Genomic DNA, 25,332 nt, shown 5'->3' with positions numbered 1-25,332 from the left:
ATTCAATTCTCTAGCGTTTTTGGTTCATGAGGTATTTAGGTTTAACCAGCCACGCAATTTTTTTAAGAGCCCTTTCTGCATCTTTCTTATCTACTATCTGTATAAAAACATTTATACAAAGTCTATATCTCTTCTTGTTCTTGAGCTACGAACGACGAAAAAACCTCGCAAACGTACTGACGTACGAACGTACGAACGTACGTACACACGCACGCACAGACATCTTTTTAAAAATCTTTTAGTTTGCCTCTAGGGACATTGAAACGTCGAGAAATGTCAACATTTAAAATTTGATAAATCGGACCCATTACAATAACTTCCAAATTGGTTCATGTGAATTTGAGGAACCTTAAAATCAAAATTATGGTTCCGGGGGTACCCTTCTGAAACAATGTAAACATGTTTTTTTTTAAAGAAGCCAAAAAAAGAAAGTTTACTAAAAATCTATCTCTTCGTTTTTGAAAACATTAGAATTTTCAATTTCTAACCATTATTTTAATTCATAACAAAATGGAAAACTTGTCTAACAAGAATCTAATTAAAACTTTATATTCGAAGTTTGAACTCAATAAACAACATTGTTTGGGGGGCATAGACATTCAGACAAACAGATGGACAGAATCGTGGGACCAACTTTTTGACTTCTATACAATCGTAATGTCATGTTTGATCACCTTGTTCTTTTATGTGTCGCAAGTAAAAAATTTGAGTTACTATTTTGATGACCAGGTATTTAGCTCGTGGCTTTGAATGTGTAGATGAGTATTCGGTCCTTAAAAACTGTCATGGTATTCAAAAACAATAGGTAAAATGTTTGTATTCTTACAATTTTACTTTCCTTTTTATAGTTTTGAAAAGAAAAAAGTGTTTTTTGTTTCCAAAAGTATAATTTTTTTAACGAGCATTACATTTAAAAAACTATGTTTAGGAATTTTTAAACTTTAAAACGGTTTAGGCTATGTTTTAATTATCAAAATTAGTGTTTGTTAACGCTAACGTTTGCGCTCAATGAACGGTAGACGTGGTGGCCCTTCACAGTCGACTCTACAACGTTTTTTGGCCAAATTTGAGACGATGGGTTCAATAAACAATCAACCAACACCTGTACGTCCAAGGAACGCAAGATCGGACCGAGATCATCGCCATGGTTCGTGAAAGTGTACAGCAGAACCCGAGGCAGTCTATTCCTAGCCATACAAAAGAATTTTGCGTCGGCACTTGGGCCTACGCCCATACAAGATCTAACTGATCCAGGAAATCAAAGTTCATTACTATAAACAACGCCGTTTGTTTGCTCACTGGGCTTTGAATCGTTTTGAAGAGGACCCCAAAATTTGCCGAAAATTATCTTTCGTGATAAGACGCATTTTTGGATGAATAGCTGTGTGGATTACGGCACTGTAATAGGTCCGTACTTTCTTGAAAACGACTTTAGTGAGAAGTTCACCGTTAACATAACCATGATAACTAATTTTGTATCGACCAAATTGAAACATATGGACCTAGACGACATGTGGTTCCAGCTGCACGGAGCTACGTGCCGCCCAGCAAACGCCACTACATACAACATCTACCCACCTCTTTTGAAAAACCCTATACAAAAAACTAAAATGTCGAAAAACCAAAACCTAAAATCAAAAAATTCTGAAATTCCATATCCTGAAAACCCAATATTCTGAAAGTCAACATCTCGAAAACGAAACAATTATTTTTGTTATGAATGATGAGGAAATACTTAAATTCAAATGATACTGCAACAATAAATTAAATACAAATTTAAAACAGATTTTTTGAATTTTGTACTCCTTATTTTTTACCTAATAAAATACTCCAACTGCTTCCAGCAATTTTGTGGAAAACAAGAATCATTTCTCATTAAATGAATTTAGTTTTCAGCATTGTGGAATTTCGGGATCCTTAGTTTTCAGAATGTTGGTTTCTTACCAATTGCCTGTAAATTAAAAACTCAACTATTAATTATCTTGAATTTATTTTTAAAAATATTTCTTTTTACATGTCCTTGGCAACTCTGGTCATTAACCTCACATTACTAATTCTATATGATGATGGAAATCCAATAACGTTCATAAATAATATTATCGTCAAGGCCCAAACTCACTCAAGAGTCAAAATTGCATGGGTTGGTTCTTGGTTATCGATGACGACCCGACCGTCTTCATCAATTCAAATTCAACGATCAACATTTTTCTCTTAATATCGAATTTCGAATGAAGAGTTAAGTGATACTGGAAAATTTAGAATGCTCTTAAAAACATTGCTTCCTTTGATCACCCCGATCATGGTTATCATCATGGCTTCTTCGAAATTATTCGTCATCAGAATCGCAATCCCAACTGTAGCCATCAAGAACCAAACCACATTTCTTGAGCAAGGCCATATTTTATTGTTGTTGTTGTGAATAGGGTGATCTCTTAGTGGCCCGAAGAAGGGTGAACGAGCGACGAAGGCGAATGACGTGTAGACACATCCAAAGGGTATACAAAAAGAAACACATACAACTTATTTAGGTATGCCTCCGTTGCCGTTCATCGAAGCTGAGTTGAGAGTCTACTTTGGCATACTTCATTGCGTCGAACAGCTGAATGCGCGCAGCTCTCGCAAAACCGGAGTGTCAAGACTCAAGAGTGTGTAGACAAAGTAGAGACTTTCGATCACTTCGCCACCGCTCCGCGTTCTTTGTGTTCGCTGGTCTTCAACGTTGCCGTGCGTCGCGGTCGTCGTTTCTTCGTGAGGTCTATACTCTGTTGCTCCGGCAACCCGTTCGAAAGTAATAATTACTGTGTCGATGATGGTGAATATTATCGGTGGTGTGGTGTGGTGAGGTGACTGTGTGAGGCATTTTTGTCACATGGTGTGCCGCTGCCGGTTGCCCTCCTCGATAGTTCATCGCTATTGAATTTTGTTCTAGACTCTATAGAGAGAGAGTCGCTATTCACTGTCGCATCGCACCACTAACAAAAACCAACCGCGCAGCAAGTTTACTGTTCACTTAAAAACGTGCTTCGTTTAGAAACAGTAAATCATTGTTGTGAGAATCGGCAAAGGAGTCACACTGGTGAATTTTTTTTTACTGTGTCGTGTTAGAATAACTTTTTTGTTCCAAATTGTTGTTGTATATTACCAACTTATTTATTCAGTCTTGCAAAGAAGCCTGCGTGCTGATTAGTCTCTAGAACGTTGTCTTAAGACTTTTTGCACCGTTTTCGATTGCAGAATTGAATTTTTGCAAAATTTTCCTTCTGTTTTCTGCTGTGCTGTTCAATAAGAATCTCGTGTAGATCGTTGTGGCAAAAAAAAGATAAAAACGTCGAAAAAAAAACAGAGTATCGACAAAAATAAAAGAAGCGATAAGCTAGCCCTTGGCATTGTGAAGTTTTGCATTTTTGTTTTATTGGTGTTTCTTTATGAAAGTGAGTCTTTCGGTCTTTTATATACACTCACCACTTCAAGTTGTATAATTTCTACGTATACCTATATCTATCAGTGTTTCTATTTTTGTTCGATAAACCATCTTAAACCTCTGGAGGCGTTTTCGTTTTGTGAAGATACATATACCACATACCCTATGACAACACATTATAAATCAAAAAATGTCCACATTTATTTCTAAATTATTATTGTTTCTGTTGTAAATTTAGAATATCATTTCCGTTACAATACCTACCTACCTATCTATAAAAAAAAAAACGCCGACCACTGAACGGTCGACGACGACGCAAGGCTGGAGGCTCAGCTCACGCGATCCAATATTCCAAATGAACCGTGAATGACAAAAATTCGTTTTTTTTTAAATTTTAAAAAACTTTCCTAGATCTTTTTGTGATTCGTTCTTGTGGAAAAATAAAATAAAAATTGAAAGTTTTTCGTGTCTCGTCTCTCGAGGAAAGAAAAAAAGAAATATTTGTTGTTTTTGGTTGGAATTGGAACTGGCCAGGTGTAAATGATACACTTTCAACAACAATCGGAATACATTTCTACGAGTTAAATAAAAGAACGCTGAATATTTTTTGAAGGGTGAGTAAATATCTACTGATGTAGATTTTTTGTTTTTTTTTACTGTTGCAAAAATTTTAAATGACAACAAAACACAAACAATAATTCACCCAAAGAATTCATCACTCATAGAACAATGTAGAAGCAATGTGTTATTGGAAGGAAACGGTTGTAAATTGTATTCTTTTGAATACTAGTCACAACTTATAGGGTTGCCAGGTTTATATCTTTAAAACGTACGTAAGGAGATTACTCGTATTTATTAGTTCTTACTCGAAGTGAGGCGACTTTCCATTACCACAGGCTGTGGTCCACAGCACGAATATCCTTCTCAATTTTTTTACAATTAGGTTGGGGTCCCAATAGAACTTGTTTTAAATATTAAGGCGAGGAAACACCCTTTGGTCATAGAAACATATATTTTCTTTTTCAGATTTAACCCTACTTTTTTGAATTTCATTTTTTGAGCCTAAAACAATTTTTTTTTTTTGAATCGATAGCGCGGTGTACTAACAGCTAGGCAACCCCCTTGCTTGAAATCACTATAGGATTTGGGGTGGGTGTGAGTTTGGATTTTGGATATATGCGAAGTAATTCGAGCACCGAAATCAAAGAAATTCTTCTAAAATAAAAATCAAGTATGACCACACTGACCAAAAAACGGAAGAAATGTCAAAATCAACCATTTTTTCGTGTTTTGTATGTGAAAAAGTGAACTTTTTAAGATTTATTTAAAACAGAAATAAATGTTTCCTCGCTCTTAAATTGCTATAATTAATATTAATTTCCACAAATCTATCAAATAAAAAAAACGCAGGTTGAAATTCGTGCTACGGTAATGAAAAGTTGAGCCCTCGAAGTATTTACCTGATTTAAATAGTCAACTTAAAGAAAATTGAGCGGAATTTTTGTAAACATTCAACCAATTTCGGATTACATCGCAAATATTACATAACCACTATTGATGCTTAGTTTCTTATAGGGGTTAACTGCTTTTTCTTATTGAATATGAGACAAAGGACATTGTTGCTTTTTGTCATATTATGTCTACAAAAAAAAACAGGATCTTACAATGAAAAATTTTTTTAAATGATTTTAGGGTAGGTTTTGTGTGTATATTGAGAAAGGTCAATAATACAAAAAAAAAAAATGAAATTCAAGGGTAAAATATAAGGGTTGGAAATTGCAATACGAATTTGACTTCCTTATTTTTACTTGTTCTTGTTTGTATTATCAATCATCTGTTATATTCGTATAATTTTTCAACCGTTCATGAGGAACACCTTTATCCCTTATTATTTAAGAAAAGGGTTAATCCATTGCATCGGCTATGGCCTTACATGAAAATTCCCTTACAGCTTACATATGAATTATAATTTACATTTACGAGTACAATTGTACGTTTGTTATCCTTTAAACAAGATTGTGTTGAAGGTACCTATACACACAAAATTAAAAACATATAAGTATAAGTATTGAAACATTTACGCAATAATAATACGGGCGCCGTTTTTTTTAAATGACAGACGGAGTAAAAAACAATTTGATAGTCACATATAGAATTGGGCACTTATAATGCAAAATTGGTATAAATATGATTTTTCGACTTGATCAATTTAGAAAATAACTTCTCAAAATTTAGAGTTAAAAATGAAGGAGCATTCTGCCATTTAAAAGAATAATTAAAAATTGCAAAAATTGTGTGGATTAATAAGAGGTTTTATAATTAAAAAAAAATAAGCTTATAAAACTTCAAAAAAAAGTCAATACAGTTTAGTTTACCGTGAGCAATTCAAAAACCTGAGGAAAGAATAGTAAACACTTAACCCTTAAACCCTACTTAGGGTGCTGCATCACCCTGTACCTTATTTGATTAATAATATTTGTGGAGGCCCTCAAATTAAAATGTGTACTAAATTTGTTGAAACAAAGTTTTAATAAAAGTTTTCTGATATTCTATTTAAATATTGATAAAAGTAAATAAAATAAACATAATAAATAAATATTGAAAATGTAAAAGGACTATTATTTAATAAAATGCCTTGAAATAAAAAACAGGGTGCCGTGGCACCCAGGGTGGGAAATATGGGTGGTGTTGTAGGGTTAAAAAGTTTTTGTATAAGCAGTTTATTTGGGACTCAGAAAATAAAACAAAATCTTACTCTAAACGTTTTAGACGTTCTTAAATGGTAAAAGAAAATTGTTTGGTTTTTCACTAAATATAAGTTTGAGCGATAAAACTTCATGATATGCTCCTTTTCACCGTATGAAATTTTAGACATGTTTGCTGATTTTTTAAAATCAAATTTTGTTTTGAAAAATTCAACTTCAAGTTTTGCACTAACCAATAGCCAATTATATGTTGAGGTCCAAAAGTATTAACAGAAGAAGAAGTTTGTCAAGAACACTCCACTTTAGATGATAATAAAAGTCTTAAAAGTAATGAAATCGCTTCTTTATTTCTAAAAATGTGCAGACATACTCGTAGCTTATCGATTTTGATCGAGTGCAGCACGATGTGTAAATAAAAAAAACTAGAATACCTAGGTTTTTATTCTCAATTGTTAAAATGGATAGATAGATAAATATTTGAAAGAACGTACACAATTTTTAAAAAATGGCTGTAAGACGTCAAAGATGATTTATAACTTATCGGGGTTCCTCAAAAAAAGGCATTTGGGCCACTTTTGTTTGTTCATCAATCACTTTCCCAACTGTGTGAAATTCTTTGAAAACCTAATATTCTCAGATGATTTTAAATGTTTAAACTGCATTTTTTGCAAAGTGATCTTAAGAGTATTTTCGAATGGTGCGATGATAATGGCTGAATCACAAACACGCTTCAGCTTCGGTTTCAACTGACTTTTAAGGAACAGCCATAGGAATTCAATGCATGCTATCACAATGGAGCTTCGACCTCACGTTTTGTTTGACAATCGTAAGGAAAAGAACTTAATGTAACGTAATGTGACTCCAAACGGAAGCTCTAGTTAATTATCTGAACATTTGCTTTGTCTGACAGCTCAACAGCTGTAAAAAAATGTCAACAAACAAAATATTTGCTCTTTGGAGGGATGAAATAATAGAAATGTCATTCAAAGCAACCTCGAAGCAGGCCCACCGTTTCGCAGACAAAGCCGAAACGTGTTTGTGATCCAGGCATAACTGCTTTCATTTAAACATCTCAAAGTCAAAGGTCTTATATTAGGTTCCGCCATCATATTTAATTCGAAATAAGCTAAATAATACAATTCTTGAAAAAGTAACCATTTTTTAAGATTTGGGTGTATTTTTGGATGCAAAATTAGCTTTAAATGATCACTACGATCATATGGTTTCAAAGGCAAATAACAAACTTGGATTTTAAATGAGACATTCGAAGGAATTTACCGATCCACATACTCTGAAAGTATTATATTACTGATTGCTGAGAATTTCGTTGGAATATGCCTTCTGCATTTGGTGTCAATATATTCAGTATGCATTAATAGAATAGAGACGGTTCAGCGTAAATTCACCAAAAATTCTCTTCGGAAAGTTATGCCATCATATAATCAGAGGTTCTTTCTTTTAAGCATAAAAACACATGACAGTAGTTTCCGTGGTAAAGGAAATTGAGCTGGCTACATAAAACTCTGCTGTCAGTCTTACGAGCTCTTGCAATAAATGCATCTCGAGTAGAATCCTCAATTCTTTATATGATCCGATAAAAGTGTTCTTTCAAATTATTTAAGTTGTTCAGGTTAATAATGTAATGTCTCTCCACAAGATTCACTAATAGATTGCCAGTTTGTATACCACCAGTCCTTGTTTCTCAACTTGTATCAGAGCATATTTTGTTTTTGATAATTGCTGCAGATTTCAAGTATGAAGTCAGCTTGTGACTTGAGTGTATTTGTAAAAATCTTTGATAGTCCAGTTTCCGGATAAATTGCGTAGCTAGTTGTGTTTTTTTTTTTAATTCCTATTGAACGTTTCAATAGTCTCGTGCTCATCTATTCGCCAAACCTGAAAAGCAGCACAGAGTTGATTTTACCACCGAATCAAATATTTTATATTTTGTTAAAAGAATTATTTCTTTTCATATTTTTCCATGATAGATCTAGTAAGCTTTGGGAACTTTCTCAGTAAGGTGTTTCTTGATCTTGAGAACACCATAATTTTTGATTTTTCAGTGTTATTGGTTATTCCCCCTCTTTTACAGTAATTTGACAACCGATTGATTGATCATTTATATTAAGTTTTCTGGTGATTCAGATACAATACCAATATCATCATACAACAAAGCATTTACACTTAAAGTAGCAATTCTTATTCCTCCAGGTAGATCATCTACTATACGAGTATCAATACTAGACAACGAAAACAGCGAAGCACTGAGGGGACAGCCTTCTTTCACACCAGTACTTTTTCGAAACCAATTTGAGAAGATTCTGCTGTCCCAAACAGCTTCATTTGTGTTCGTGTACATTTTGTTTTGACCATTTTTATAAATTTAGTAGAAAGACCAATTATGAGAGTTTAAAAAAAGTGCATTTTTGTTGACTAGAGCGAAGGCTGCCTTAAAGTCGATGAAGAACGAATCAACTTTTTTGTTCCTGGCTTGAAACGCTTGATGGAAGTGTAAAAATGTGATCAATCGTAGAAAAGCGTTTTCCAAAGCCAGCTTGAAAATTAGATACATTTATTTAGTATTTAACCCATTCATCGAGTCTCTTTAGAAGGATACCGTAGAATATTTAGGCTATGACATTCATAAGTATTTATAAATTCGTTTAAATAGAAAATTTACTTTATTTTATATTAAAAATAAAAATTGTACACACATTTTTACAAAATTATAAAAAATTTGATGGAATTTGAAACAAAAAAGCATTGAATAAATTCCTTGAATTATGAAATCTGAACTTTTACCATTCTTCAAATAAATTTTAATTTTTAAACTAGAAATCGATTTTTCGTGTTGTTCTTTTTTAAAGTTTATATAAAATCCCGTGGCATGATGGTTAGTGCGTTGGACTGTCAGTCGTTCTTTGACTTCCAAGCAGTGAAGAAGTGTTTTTATTTATATTTATTTTAAAGTAAAACAGTGCAAGTTAAATTGTAAGTAAAGTTGGCAATTTGCCACCAGGAAAATCAACAATTTAATAGCCCAGTGGAAGTGGCGTCAGGAAGCAGATCCAAGGGTCGTGGGTTCGATTCCCAACCGGAGTCAACAAAAAATTTAATAGCTTTTTTTCACAACAGAGAAATTGTTGATTTTATCTGTTGGTAAGAAAAGGAGATGGAGAAGGAGAAAAGGGCAGGGGTATCGAAAGATACCTCTGCAAACATATCAGGCGATGTTGCGGTGGTGCCAGCAGCGGTACCAAAAACAACCGCAACAACATCAGGTCAGGCATCTGACCAGTGGATGAAGGCCACAAACAACAAAAAAAGAAAGATAAAGAAGCATAGCCCAAACAAAGTGGAGAGGGCCAACTCTGCTAAGCGGCGGGACATGCGGAAGGAAATGGAGAGTGGTAAAGGAGGAATTACCACCGAGAGTGAGTTTTCCGACTACGCCGAGTCGGATAAAATTGAATATGTATCCGAAGGTGGAGAGGGGCTCTTCAGGTCTCCGAATATGGATTTAATCCTATCGGAGCCAGAGCCAGTCCCGAATCCAACGGAGGCTTTGGAGGTAATGGCGGACCTCCAGGATGAAACCGAACTGGTACAGGCCCTGTAAACCAAACAGGCAGCCATCAGCCAGTTCGAGCAAAGCCTCAACAAGCTGAAGGAGGAAATCGAGCCCCTCCTCACGGCACTTAGACTGAAACAAGAGGCGCGCCGAAAGGAAGAGGCAGCGCAAAAACAACAGCAACAACAACTACAGCAGCAAAAACAACCACAACATAAGCCCGCTCCCAAAAACACAGGAGCGGAGCAAAAGAAAAAACCGCCACCAGCAGTGACAGGCCCAAATGTTGAGGGCCCATCGACCTCAACTAAAGCAATGCAGCAGCAACAACAGCAGCAGAAACAGCAGCAGCAGAAACAACAGCAGCAGAAGCAGCAACAACAGCAGCAGAAGCAGCAACAACAGCAACAACACCAGAAACAACCACAGCCCAAGAAGGAGAAGGTGCCACCAATTAGAACCTACCGGGTTGACCTGCAAGACTTGAAACAGGTATGTAAGTCGGCCACTAAAGGCAAATTTTTAATTAATATTCTAAATGAAAAAGAAAAGCGGTATTCGGTACAGTGCTTCTCACTGGCCGAATACAAATTACTTAAAGAAGTGCTGAAACAGGCCACCGCTGAGTTCTTCAGCTATACGCCTAAGAGCGAAAAATTCCAGACGGTCCTTCTGAAGGGCATAAGTTCCTGCACGGAACCAGAGGAGCTCTTAGCTGAGCTCCGTCAAAAAGCCACGGACGATCTCGATTTTATCGGGGTCAAGCCGTTCACTACGGTGAAGTCCAGGCGAGAGGGTTATAAGCTGCCAATGTTCCTGGTAACATTATCGCCCCAAAGCAGTTTCGATAGTGTGAAGAAAATCACATCTCTCGACTATCAAACTGCACGCTGGGATACATTAAAAAGGCACGACGGCATTTTACAATGTACTAACTGCCAGAGGTTTGGCCATGCCAATGCCAACTGCAATATGCAGTTGCGTTGTGTCAGGTGCGGAGAAACCCACAAAGAATGAGAGTGCAAGCTGGGGAATGAGCGGGTTGAGGATTTGACCGTGCTCAAGTGTGTCCTCTGTGGAAACCAAGGGCACCCTGCTAACTATAGGGGTTGCCCTAAGGTCCAACAAATGAAGCAAAAACAGGCCAGTCAAAAAGTCGAACAGTTCGACAGGCTCCAACACAAAAATTCGTGGATCCCAAATTCTCTTACGCCCAAATGGTGTCAGGGAATGGGAATACGAGACAGGCTCCACCAACGGTTGCCCCCAAGGCCACTGTGCCTAAGGCACCAGAGGTGCAGCCTGACATTGTAGCCTTGTTGTTGAGCATTCAAGGTCAACTAACAGGACTGCAAAGTCAGATAAAGGAGCAAGGCAAAAGGGTAGATCATCTCTACTCTTTGTTGCCTGGCCTGGCGCAATTTAGACCATAATGGGCGCGCTGCCGGAGACGCGCCTAAAAGTCCTAGCTGTGAATGTAAATTCACTGATTAGGATTGAACGAAGAGCCAATATGTTCCAATTGTTGAAAGACTACAGTCCCGATGTGTTTATGGCTAGCGAAACTAATCTAAACCACAAACACAAATTGACTCATAAAAATTACAATATCGTAAGAAGAGACCGGCCTGACTCCACTCAAGGGGGCGGTGTCGCTCTCTTTATACGAAAAGGTATTAATTATAAAGTCATATACAACAATGAATTGCGAAAGCTCAAGACGCTAGAAGTTTGCGTTGTATGCATCTCTCTCACTCAAGGGAAGCGGATGTATATGATTGCGGCTTATGCGGCTGGAGCTCCGCAGGTTACTTACTTTGCTTCAGAACTCGAGATTCTTTTTAGGGAACTGAAATTGAGCTTGGAAGAAAACTATTTCATCTTGGCCGGTGATTTGAATGCAAAACATGAAGATTGGGGAAATCAACAAAGTAATCCCAGAGGTAATCATCTTTTTAATTTGATGAATCTTTACAGCGTTGAATATGGCGTCGACCTGCTAGCTACTGAAAGGCCATCGTACCCAAGAAGCGGCTCCTTTCTGGATCTTTTGCTGTACGACACTAGACTGACAGTAACAGACAAAGTGGGTAATCACCCTCGAAACTGCTTACAGACAGTCGAGTACGACAGTGATCACTGCGGACTGGCTGCTGTAATGCAGATTCCGAACGAACGCGTGGAGTTGGAGGAATACGTTGCAACGCACTCTTACAATTACAGTAAGATGCGTTGGCCTCGTTTCACCAACGCCTTAGCGAGAGAACTTCGTTCGAGTGACATAGCCCCACCAAACAACAGAAACCTGACAAATACAGAAATTGACCAACATTTACAACAGATGGACGAAACAATAAAACGAACAATGGAAAGGACAATTCCAAAGTACAAAGAACGGGACCAAATGGACGCTTACAGAAACGCGACTATTGACGCACTACGTAGGCACAAGAGTGGCTTACTGACAAGACTCAAAAACTTGTACAGACGACTTACAGACCCACGCGACGTGGAGGTTAGGACACTGAAATCGTCAATAAAAAATGTCAATCTGTTGATTAAGGAGAACTACAGGCTATCAATTAACAAGTACTGGGACCGCAAGATCCGGTCAGTTAATTCGAGCGACCCTAGTATGTTCCCTAAAATCAACAAGATATTCAGAAAAAAGAACGACAATGACCTTCCGAGTCTGAAACTCCAAAGAACCGAAGAAAACAGAGACGTACTCATGACAGCGCAAATAGATCCAGAAGAAGCCATCTTTGACGATGACTTTTATATAATTGAAGATCCGAAGGAAAAAGTGGAGGCGGTGGGAGCTGCTTTCCAGCAAGTGTACAAGGTGAATGTTAGCATTCGCCCCAACCACGACCTGGAAAACAGAGCCCTACTTAATCACTTTTACCTTCGAAATGATATCACACATTGGCGATCTGAGAACCGCGGTTTCATGCGGTTCAATGACGATTCCTTGGCAAATGCCATAATCGCCGAGCAAACGGGACCAAGTCCTTTGTTAGTGACTAAGGTTGAGCTTCAGCTCATCTTTAATTCAATAAAAAACAAAAAGTCAGCAGGTGTCGATGGTATATCCAACGTTGTACTAAGACATTTACCGATGGAAGCAATTGACATTTACACCACACTCTTCAACAATGCACTGAATAATGCATATTATCCAGTGCATTGGAAGACTGCTGTGGTTCATCCTCTCCCGAAAAAGGGAAAGGACAACTCCAACCCGTCAAATCTTCGGTCGATAAGTCTTCTTCCGAGCATCAGCAAAGTTTTCGAAAAAATCATTAATAGGGCTCTGACTAAGTGGGCTGCGGACAACAAAATAATTCCGGATAAACAGTTCGGGTTTAAGGCGGGTCATGACACAATTCATGCTGCGTCTAAACTCGTTTCTGATATCCAATGGAATAATTCAAAACAACAATGCACAGGTGCTGTTCTGGTTGATTTGGAAAAGGCCTTTGACACCGTATGGTTAGAGGGTCTTTACCTAAAACTGAGCAGGCTTGGCATAAGCAAGCCATTGTTGTATATACTTTATGATATGCTTAACGGTAGAAAGTTTGTTGTCAAAAGTGGCAATGTAACTTCTACCACAACATACTCAATTAAAAATGGTCTTCAACAGGGAGCGGTGAATTCGCCGATTCTCTTCAGCATTTACACCAGCGATCTGATAGGTAGTCTTACAAAGGCAATTGCGTACGCCGACGATCTAATTGCGTACAGAACGGCCCGAAAGGTTGAGGTTATTAGAATTCTCTTGCAGCGTGATTTCGACAAGATTCAGCGATATTGCGACGACTGGAAACTGAAAATAAATGTCCAGAAGTCAGAGACAATTCTGTTCCGGACTCCGTTGGCTAGGGCCAAGAGGGATACGTGTAAGAATTGGCGCAAGATGGTCATCGTTGATCTTCACGGGCAGCCATTGGCGAGCAAAAGTGTAGTGAAGTACCTCGGTATCTGGTTAGATCAGTATTTATATTTCGACAGACATATAAATGCTGCTCTGACCAGGGCCAGAGGAGCCTTCGCTCTGACGAAACGACTGTTTTTTAGCAGTCGGCTTGACCCCAGAGTGAAGGTAATTTGCTACATGGCCCTCATACGGCCAATGATCGTTTATGGTTGTCCTGTGTGGTTCAACGTTGCCCCTTCCCAGATGGAGAAGTTTCGGGTGTTCGAGCGGCAGTGTTTACGACGCTGTACCGGCTTATATCGAACAGCCGAATCCTCTTATGTGCATTACTATTCAAACGAGGTCCTATATAACGGGGCTCGAATCAACAGAATTGACAATTTCGTGATAAAACTCGTTCGAGGTCACATTGCAAGAGCTATGTCTTCGACCAACAATTTAATTTTCGGGGCGTTCTATCCGAACGACGAGTATTTTGAGAGTGCACGCTTGAGCGGCTTCATTCCCCCAGAGGCATTCCTCTTTTTAGATAGATGCGGTCTGATACAGGATAGATTGGCAGTCCCGTTAATCTACCACGTCAGACGAAGAACCGTGGATAGGCGACTCCTGTACAATCGGGACGTCATGGCACAAGGCGGAGCAGAGCTCCTTCGGTTCAGTAGGGCTGTGTCCGAACGGGACCGAACTGATAGGGTGAAGCAGGAGAACCAGTTTTGGTGGCTTCAATCTGCACTTGATAGTGGGTAGTCGGGATGGGGTTTTTAAGCCTTGGCCGGCTTACATACTTGTTTTATAGTTTTAGGGTTTAGTTTTAAGTAGAATAGGCATGGTGGCACAGAAAAAAAAATACAAAAAAAAAAAAGAAATAAACTAAATAAATTAAAAAAAAAACAAGGAATATAAAAAACAAAAAAAAAAAACAAAACAAAAAAAAAACAAACAAAAAAAAATTAAAAAACGTACAAAAAAGACAATAAAATATAAAAACAAAACACGTTAGATTTGCTGCTGTGGTTGTTCTAGTTTTAAGTAGTTTATAGGTAGAATAGGTAGTTTAAGTTAGCTTTAAGTTTTATTTAAGGACCTAACTTTAAGTAGTTTGTAAGGAAAAATAAATAAAAAAGGATATTGATATTAGTTTTTTCTTAAAATTTTCTAATAAATACAAAAATAAATGAAATGAAATTTAAATGAAGTAAAATAGATCTTAGGGCCGAAAGGCATTAGTTTTAAGTGTTATAGTTTAACTTAGAGTGTCCGTATGGGACCATTAAGTTAGTTGTAAGTTATGGATAATTAGGCTAGTTTTATGAATTTTTGTCTAGCTTTAAGATAGGTTTAAGATTGAATAAATAAAAATGAATTTAAACAAAAAAAAAAAAAAAAAAAAAAGTGCGTTGGACTGTCATGCAAGGGGTCTGGGTTCAATCCCTGCCTGTGCCACCTTAATTTAAAAAAAAAAAAATAATTTTCGCGGGTACTGCCTCTTGCGAGGAATTGAAAATTCCTTCAAGAGTAATTCTTGTCATGAAAAAGTGCTTTCTCAAATTAGCCGTTCGGATTCGGCCTTAAATTGTAGGTCCCTTTCATTCCTGACAACAGTACTCGCACACAGGAATGGTTGAGAGTTGTAAGTCACTAGGCCCTGGTTCACAACGGACTGTTGCGCCACCCCATTTCATTTTTTTTTTCATATAAAATAACTTAAGTAGTTCTCCAAAAACCAAACAGTAGGTATTAAAATAATGTTTTTTTGTTTAATGTTGTTTTTAAAAGAAGACTATATACAATTAGTTAAACACGACAATGAACAACGGTTGCGCTCAGGGGTATACATTGTCCTCACTTTCGTTAGCTTGTGCACCTATCGTTTCAAAAGAAGCCATGTTATGATTGAGAAACATCAAATAATTCAATACATACATTTCTAAGAAACGTGCAGAAAAAATTAATCTTTCATTTGTTTTAAGTCAATAAAATTAAAACTTAACAAATTTTTTGTTCACATCATTTAAGAACAAAATTAGATATTAAAAATTTGTCAAGGACAATTTTTTTTATTAAAACAAGATAATTCCATTTATTCCTTCTAATAATAACAAATATCAATTAATAAAATTTAATTTTAACATCAATTCGAAAAGAAAAAAAATAAACTTGATTTTAAATTAATTAAAAATGCAAAATTATTCATTTTTAAGAAATTAAATAGTCATATCTATTAAAGATTGTGTGTTGAAGATATTTTTATGTTAAATTAAGAATTATTTTATTTATGCGTTCGATTTTATAAAAGCACATAAATTAGCAGTTATTTTACACATTATCTAAAAGGCAATTTAAAACATTGTTACTCGTGTTAAGAAGCAAGTTATTTCATAATATGTGAAATAAACAATTAATCAAAACAAAATAAAATCTAGCAAAAACTTCATTGCAAAATTGGTCACCTTTTTCAGCAATGTACTTAAAATTAAAAATAGTTTATTTTTAAAGTAATGTTTTGGAGAGTAAACAAAACTATACTAACTTTATTTCACTATCTTACAAGCATGTGTTAAAGAGTCACTACAATCACTGGATCCGGCTTAACACAACTCAGAAGATTCATCACTGTATTTAGTTGCCTCACAGTTTTGACAAAGAACTGACATGTCTCCAATGTTTACAGATCTATCGGCACTGCTGGTTCAGGCAATGAAAACAAATTTAGTATTGACTGATATTTAAGAACTATACTTTGACTAGTTTTGGTGTTCTTTTGTAACCATGATGGTAAAGTGGTGACTTTATAATTTTTAATTTATAAACCATCCTTGAACTATAACGAACAAAACAACAAAAAGTATCAAAATCCGTCCAAAAGTTTCTGATATTTATTTAGATACTTAAAATAACGCAGAAATGTGAACATTTTTCTAAAAATTTAAAATTTAGTTTTAAAAAATCTAAAGTTATTATTTATCACAGGCAAATGTTTTTTTTTTATAAAAAAAAACTCTTTCATGTTCTTAACATTTTGTTGACAATGAACTTATGTTTCTTTTAAAATTCAAATTGTGATCTTAAGTCTGAGCACATTCTTGTTTATTTATTTAATATATTTATATAATACTGGGTTTTTATGTTTTCCTATTGAAAACATATTTTTAAAAAATCTCCAGTGAGTGAGTCCTTATGTTTATTAATAATAGCGATGATAAATAAAAACATTTTAAACTAGACTTAAAAAATAAAATTGAAAAGAATTATCAGAAAATGACACAGCTATCATTTAATCTAAAATAATAACAAAGATAGAAGAACAAACAAACTTGTATCAATACATTTGTCAATATTGAAACATGAAAACAATTAATATTTGTACTTCAGTTTTTATTTGCAAAGTAAGAGGTGCTCTTAATTAAGATGTTGAACATTTTAAAACAATGACACAATGATTTGCAGATAATGACTTTTTTTTAACTAAAATCTGAACAAATTTTCTTAAATAAATTTGAAGATGTGGAACACAAATTTCAAATTGAGATTTAATTAGGAAGGAACTTTCTTTAGATACAAAAACTTAAACAAGTGTTAAAAAATACAAATACAAATAAAATATTAATGCAAACTTAATTGACAAAAAAAATGTATTCAATCTTCATGAAAGCAAAATCACAACATTTATTCAAAACTTCGAAGCAAATAATATTGAAATAAGATATGACTATTCAAAATATAAGTGATCTCAAAAATGTGCGGTACCATTTTTAGGATAGTTGAGTTTTCTCAAATGTGTACATTCTAAAATAAATTAATTGTAATGAATTTTCAAAGCGATTTTCGTTTCGTTTTTCATACAGAGTCGTGTACCAAAAACACTTTGTAAAAATCAAGAAAGAAAGAAAGACTTTAATTAAGGTTAATTCTAGCATTCGACCTAAAAACGACCGACGAACCTCGGTTTTACCAGGTTCAATAACGAAAACTTGGCAAATGCCATCGTCGGTCGCCGAGCAAAACGGAACCAATACCCTATTAGTCATGAAGATAGAGTTACAGCTCATCTTCGATTCATTAAAGAAAAAGAAGTCAGCAAATGTCGATGTATATCAAACATTATACTACGACATTTGCCTCAAGAAGCTGTGGACATTTATACCACTCTGTTTAACAACGTTCTGAATAATGCATAGTATCCGGTCCGTCGGAAGACAGCTGTTGTGCATCCTCTCTCGAGAAAAGAAAAGGACAATCCGGCGAATCTCCGGCTAATATGTCTTCTGCCGAATATCAGTAAGTTATTCGAGAAGGTTATAAATAAAGCTTTGTCCAAGTGCGCTGAGAACAACTAAATAATTCCGGATAATTAGTTCGACTTGAAGGCGGGAAATTACACTATTCATGCTGCTTCTAAGCTTGTTTCTGATATCCAAAAAATCTGGTTGGCTTGGAGAAGGCCTTCCACACCGTATGGTTAGAGCGTCTGTATCAAAGGTTTACCAAACTTGGCATAAGTAAACCACTGTTGTATATGCTTTATGACATGCTTAATGGTAAAATGGTCTTCCACAGGGAGCGGTTTACTAGTCCATCTTGTTCAACAATTACACCAGTGATCTGATAGCAAGTCTGACTCAGGCAAAAGCTAACGCCGACTACCTAAATGCGTACAGAACGGCCCAAAAAATTGATGTTATCAAGACACTTTTGCAGTGTGACTTCGACAAGATTCAACAATATTGCGATGACTAGAAGTTGAAAATCAACTTTAAAAACGTGGAACTATTCTTTTTGGGACTCCGCTGTATGAAGCCTCAAGGAATACGAGTAAGAACTAGGAAAAGGTAGTGAAAGTTGGACAAAATCGACAGAGAATGGCGAATAAAAGTGCAGTAAAGTACCTTGGCATCACTTGTATTGTTGGATCAGTACTTGTATTTCGACAGACATATGATTACTTCTCTGGCCAGAGCTAGTGGAATCTTTGCCCTGACAGAACTGTTGTTTTTTAGTAGCCATCTTGACAGCATGGTGAAGGTGATTTTCTAAATTGCCCTAAATCCGGCCGATGATTGTCTATGGTTGCCCGATATGGTTTAACGTTGCCCCATCTAATTGAAAAGATTCGGGATACTATTCCAACCAGGTTCTATACAACAAAGCCAACATAAACAGTGTAGATAATTTCTTGTTGAAGGTTGGTAAGGGTCACATTGTATAGAGCGATATCGTCTACTAACAGCTACATTTTTGGGGCTAAAGAAAGGGCACATTTAATGGGCAACATTCCTCCCGAAGCTTTCCTCCATTTAGACAATCGAGGGCTGATACAAGAAATGGATGCGGTTCCGCTAATCTACCTCGACAACCGTAAAACTGTAGATAGGCGACTCCTTTAAAATTGAGACGTCCTCGCACTGGACAAAACCGAGCGCCTTTGGTTCAGTAGGACAGTTTCCGATAGCGACCAAAGTGATAAGGTGAGGCAGGAGAATGAATTTTGGTGGCTTCAAATTGAAAATGTCATTTAAAGTTGTCTAGGGCGTTAGGTCTTTGCCGGCTTACATAGGTTTGAGGATTAGGTTAAGGACAGTCAGGGTTACATAAAAAAAAACATAGAAAAAAAGCTTACTATGACTGTCGGTTCTTTTATTTAGTTTTTATTTTAATATAAAATACAAAAAATTGTAAAGATATTATTTTTTTTTAATTTTCTTGGTTTTGTATGAAGTTTTTGTTATTTAATAATACATTGTTTTTAGGCCACAAGGCAGTAGTTATAAGATAATGGATAAACTAAGCGCGCACATGCGGTCAGTTAGATATTTTTCAAGTTTTTGAAATTTTCGCTAGTCTGTTAAGAATTTTTGTCTTCAACCCCAAACTTGTCTTACCTTTAATGAATGCAAGTTAATTGTTAAGTCCTTAGCATTCTACAACTATTTATATTTATAACCTATTTTAAAATGTCAATACTTAATTAAAAGTAATATTATTTTACCTCTAACTTAAAGCGTCTAAAGGGTGACAACTCTTGACAAAAACATATCTTAGCAAGTAAACGTAAAATTTAGGGAGAAACTTATCAATTTCAAAATTCAGAACTAATATGATTAAGATTTTGTGATTGTTATTATAATCAAATTTTATTTAATAGCAAGAAGCTTAAATTGCGTCAAATTAGCAAAATAACCTTTTTCGATCAGTAGCCTTTTGCTGAATTGTTCAAAATGTTGCGTCAATACCCGTGTTTTTTTGGCATTCTATAAATAGTATAGTGAAAATTTCCAAGAAAATGCATCGGCAGTGGTACAACTGAAAGAAGATCAGTCAGAATAATAATTAAAAAAAAGCCCACAAACAGAAGAAAGTTTTGTTAAAATCAAAACTTCAAATTAACTTTAGGAAAAAACTAACTACAACTAATAAAATGCACAGTTTTCAAAAAGAAACGGTAAGAAAACATCTGGAAATTGAGATTCTATAAAAATAGTTTATTTAACAATTGCAGTTTTGATATAAAATAAAAACTTCAAGAAGGGGCTTTGTTCGTGGACTACTACATTAACATATTGTGGTATCGAAGCGAGCTTGAAGCTTGTTTCAATTCTTTATATAACTGAATCGAAATGAAATGCGCTTGATTTGAATTTTAGAAAATTCTGTCAAATCATTTGTAAATCTTCTTGTGCGGTGGAAACACAAAAAAGATTTAATAAATTTAAACTGAGATAACCCTTTAGTGGAAACATAACAAAACTTAATCATCTTTTCTAATCTTGCAAATAACATTAACATTAACAAAACTAAATAATATGAAGAGTAACAGATAGATTTTTTTTCGTCAATGGAAAACACATGATTCCAAATGCACAACAACTCAACGAACACTGCCATCGAGATACGAATGCAATATCAATCGTACCAACATTTGGGAAAGAAATTACATAAGATCCATTCGAGACCCGTATAAATGTCAAAAACCCATCCGTAGTAAGATTCTACTTTAACTTTTTTATCGGTAGTATTCATACTGCGGATATTGTTTTTGTTATTCGTGTTAAATCCTACTATACTATTGATAGATTTTCCAACAAAACGCGGGTAATATGTTGGTCTTTTTATTAAGAACTCATAAAAGCACATCATACTTAATTTATTAGAAATATGTTTCACCTAAATTCCGTCTGTTAAGACCCGTTTATTTAATAATGACAGTCAAGTTTTTGAATTCACTATTATTGTATTAAAACTTCATTTTCCTTCGTGTAAATGATCAGCTTCAATTCTTAAACGTTCTAGGAAAAGAGTGTCTCAGCTATAAAGATAAATAATACTTTAAGGTAAATTTGTTAGCTTAGACTTGTTTAAGAGCAGCTTGAAACCAGTTGAAAATGGTATGCAACACTATTCGAACGAAAAGAAAAAAATATTAGAAGAACGAACATGACATGGGATATTTATTAATTAATAAACATGTTAATCCTTGAGCCTGACTTGTAAATTTTAACCAAAAATAGAATTTCTACTAAAGAATCTAATAATAATTTATACCAATAGAGGAATATTTATCCTCAAACTAGTTATTTATATTCATCTTCTAGAGAAAATAAAAAGAAGAAGTGTTTATACTACATGAAAATTACATCCACTCTAAACGAGGGACATCTTCATCCAGAGGTAAATAAGTTTATTAAGATTCATCAAAACCTCCACGACCACATATTATATTATACATGATATAGGGGTGTAAGAGGAATACGGCTAAAAACTAATGAGCCCATAAGGAGACTATAGCAATAGGTACCTATCTCTGCGTGTTCCAGAAAGCAAAAATCTAGGCATAAATTAGCCAGTACCAAGGACAAAGTTATACTTTGTATAATTAATGTGACAAATAAGTAAACCACTTGTCATCTAAAACATCACTTTGAATCTCGTTAGCCCACGTTTATAACGTGCGTGTCTTAAAATAGACCTTAACTTCAGCTCAGAGGGTATAAATAGAAAGAATTGCGAAAAGGATTAATCATTACTTCCAAAGTAATTGCTTCAGTTAGAAGCAATTTCCTCTCTCCAAAAAAAGTAACCCTTATATTAAGTTTTCAATTTTCAATTAAATTAAAAAACTTAAAATTCAATAACATGGCAAAGAGTGTATCTGGTGTGACTAAAGTTAGCTTAATGGTGTTGGTTGTAATTTGTATAACCTTGTTGCAAGATACTTTGGCTGAACAGAAAGTATGTGGTTCGGCAATTGATGATGTCTTGCGCTTAATGTGTCCATATGGAACCAAACCTCATGACACAAAACGTAATTCAAGTAAGTTCATTTGTATATACTTCAAAAATGCTCTTGGAAATATTCACTTGTTGATTTTTTTTTTATTTAAACAGTGCTTGAGGAAAGCTTTGAGGACAACAACAACGAAGATAATTTCGCCTTCAGCTTTGACATGATTCCACATTGGGCACGAATGGAGGCTAATAGCTTGGCCAAACTTCGCAGAAGGCGAGAGGGAATCTATCATGAGTGCTGCTTGAAATCCTGTACTAATGCTGAACTTTTGACTTATTGTCTAGACTAGTCTACAGTAGAACTTTTACTTTAAGAAAACTATTTGAAAATATTCTAAGGCTTGTGAATTATTATTTATTTTAATAAAAAGAAAATATTTTATTGCATTATATTTTTGCCGTTGTTGATGTTCTTATTTTCTAATGTCTGTCTAAGTTTGATTAGACACTTAAACCTTTTCAGAAAAAAGCTTTTCAAAAACCTTTCAAACGTACTTTGGAATAACTCTTTTTTAAGGTTCTTCAACATTTCTGTGCTTAGAAATTTAATATGGGAATAAGATATAATCATATGATTTAAGAAAAGTTGTTTTTGGGTTAAGAATTTGTTTGTGGCAATTTATAACTAGTTAACTCAAAATATGTCTGATTGGCTTGAAAACAATCAATCTTACAATCAATGATATATCATTAAGAATTAGGATGGACGAGTTAAGTACATCTTTTCAAAATGTATAAATTTCCAAAATCTTTGTCTTGTTTTCTGTTTGTATATAAAATCTTCGTAATATGGAATCGAAATTCTTACAAGAAAAATTATGTAAAGAAAAGCCATAAAGCTAAAATTCTAACACAAATGGGAAATAATATTTTAGTCTTTCTCTAAGGAAAGGCATCAAATAGTTTGTGTATCTTTCTTTGTAAATATTTCAATATTTATTTTTCTTGTTGTACGAGTATAATCAAAAAATTCAATTATATGTATAAACCTTTGTATATAGTGAATAAAATTTGCAAATTTGAATGCTTTCCTAACTTTGCCAAAACAAAATGGAATAAAAAAAATAACTGCCAAAACAGTTGTTTCATTAATTGAATATTCATATTTGTTATTTTGTGATAACTTAAAGAGAATTTCATTAAAATAATTTTATTTTAGAAGAACCAAATATAGTAAATAAACAATAAATTATTATTTTTTGCGATAGTTTATGGTTAATTAAATTTTGAAAATGATTTAAAGCAAATTTATTCACTACGAGTTATTTTTGAATAATTTGTTTTGTTTATTTTTTGAACAAAAACTAAATTTTTTGTTTGTATATTTGTGTATTTTGTGAAATTTAAATATTTATAAATTGAATTAATAAAACATATTTACTATATATTTATTACTTAGAAAAATGCATATTGTTGAATAATTGATTAGGTATACCTTCAAACGACTTTATGTTATTTATTCGTGTGGTTAAATTTTTCATGAAATTTTGAGAAAAAAACTTATAACGATTCTCTGCAAGTAACTGGAAGAAAAACGTATTTATCTTATTTAAGTGTAAAAAAGTATTCCATTTTTTATAAATAAAAATAAAAAAATAAGTTATTCCTTGAAGCTGATAAAAATCGTCAAATAATTTTAATTTAAAATAAACCTTCTTTAAGGGTTGTAATTTTTGTTTATTGTTATTATATTATAAACCTAAACAAAAAAATTAATAAAAGTTGGTATAAATTGATTTTCGAATCAAACATCTTTTCAAGACTTTGAGATTATGGCTTTAACCTACTTTTATCTTTTAAAAAATATTGTTGTCAACATTCGGTAAATTTTGAGAAAAATCTAACTGACAGTTTTTTTTACAAAAAATAAAAACCTTACAAAAAAAAATACTAAAACATTGTACAAATTTACTTTCGACTTAAATACCTTTTCAAAAAAATTCGATATTCAGTAAATTTTTTTTATTCCAACAGTCCGTTTTTCACACAAAAATAAAATCTACAAAAAAAGTACCCAAATGTGGTAGCTCTCAAATTTTACTCAATTTATAAAAATTTAAGAAAGGCTACTAAAATTGCTAAAAATTTGTTTTCCAATAGAAATCTAGATTTTCAAACTAAACTATGTCTTAATATGAAAAATATTGTTGGTAATTTAAAATTTTTTAAGAATAATTCAACTGACACTTTTTAAACCAACACAAAACCTACAATTTTAAGCAAGACAAATTGGCAGACGGGATGAGAAGTTAGCAGCGTGGGTCGCATCCCAGTCTCTTTTTTAATTTCGTTTTCTAATAAGTTGTTTTATTTAGAATATCCCGTTATTGGTGTTTGATATTTGTTTTTTATTTTTTACTAAAAATGAAACCTTAATCGCTTAAAAAACTCAATGAAATTGTTAAAATTTTCTATAGACATTGAAGCAATCAATTCAGTGGAAACTGTTCATGTTATTTCTTAAGTATGCTTTCGCAATTGAAAAGATATATCTCTGAAGCTAGTCTTAAAGGACTTAAGTCAAAAACTATTCACACAGACTCAATGAACTTAAGAAATTAAGTTAAGAAGTTGATATTAAAACAAATATGAACTTTTTCTGTCTGATTTTCTAAATACTAAATAGATAGGTGCAAAGCAGTTTATATAGATTCAAGTTGTTAGTATTAAACGATGGAGACAAAACAAAGGCTGTTAAATGTTATTTTATTTAATTTTTCTAAGACATTTGATATGGTTAACAATTCGTTTTTATGTGAAAAACTTTTTCAAACAGTTCAGTTAAACTAATAAATTCATATTAAACAGGTCGCGAACAGTAGGTTCATTTTAACAACGTTCTCTCTTAACATATTCCTACTTGACGTAGTGTACCACAGGGATGAATACTCGGTCCCCTTTTATTTTATCTATATGTTAATGGTTTGCTGTCCCCATGTTCAGTTATATATTAGTTATTCCCTTGGGCTAATAGAATACGCTGTGTGCTGTATTAATGAAGATCTCGACAGAATTTTAAATTGGTCTCTAAATAATAGACTTGTAATGAAAACCAAAAAATCAGTCTCCGTTGTCATATTGAAAAAAATTGAAGATGTGTCATACTTTCAACCTGTGATCCTGCAAGGTAATACTATTTCGTATGTCGAAGCTGCTAAAAATCTTAAAGTAGTTTTTAACCGTACCTTAACTTGGAATATGTAGTAAGTAAAACGTATGGCATGGCATTCTACGCACCTTATGGGCGACTCACTTCTTCACTCCATTCAAAGTGCGCATGCTTTTTTAGCAAAAACTCAAGTCATACCAACCCTTATTTATGGTTGTGAAATATTATCGACCTGTATAGTCGAACAAAAAACTTAAAATCGTATTCAATAATCTTGTCCGCTACTTTTTTGACTTA

General features: G+C 34.2%; 2 protein-coding genes across 6 annotated transcripts in view; both read left to right on the top strand.

The window, feature by feature from the left end:
* Nucleotides 1-2,904: 2,904 nt before the first annotated feature.
* LOC129948145 (anion exchange protein 2) overlaps nucleotides 2,905-25,332 on the top strand; it is a 140,902-nt gene continuing 118,474 nt past the window's right edge. For 2 of the 5 annotated variants that reach the window (XM_056059006.1, XM_056059005.1), the window contains exon 1: nucleotides 2,905-4,035. The gene's annotated coding sequence lies outside the window, so the exon portion shown is untranslated. The remainder of the gene's footprint in view (nucleotides 4,036-25,332) is intronic. The other 3 variants (XM_056059007.1, XM_056059012.1, XM_056059013.1) reach the window with 3 other exon arrangements.
* On the top strand, nucleotides 21,245-22,318 carry LOC129948147 (probable insulin-like peptide 5). The gene is made up of 2 exons (XM_056059015.1): nucleotides 21,245-21,951; nucleotides 22,026-22,318. The coding sequence occupies exons 1-2, from the start codon at nucleotides 21,774-21,776 to the stop codon at nucleotides 22,214-22,216; spliced, it is 369 nt and encodes a 122-aa protein (XP_055914990.1). The 5' UTR covers nucleotides 21,245-21,773; the 3' UTR covers nucleotides 22,217-22,318.

This window comes from Eupeodes corollae, chromosome 2 (genome assembly GCF_945859685.1).
Source record: "Eupeodes corollae chromosome 2, idEupCoro1.1, whole genome shotgun sequence".
In the NCBI taxonomy this organism is placed as follows: Eukaryota; Metazoa; Arthropoda; class Insecta; order Diptera; family Syrphidae; genus Eupeodes; species Eupeodes corollae.
Note: the sequence above shows the minus strand (reverse complement) of the source record. Positions and strands in the feature narration are given on the sequence as shown.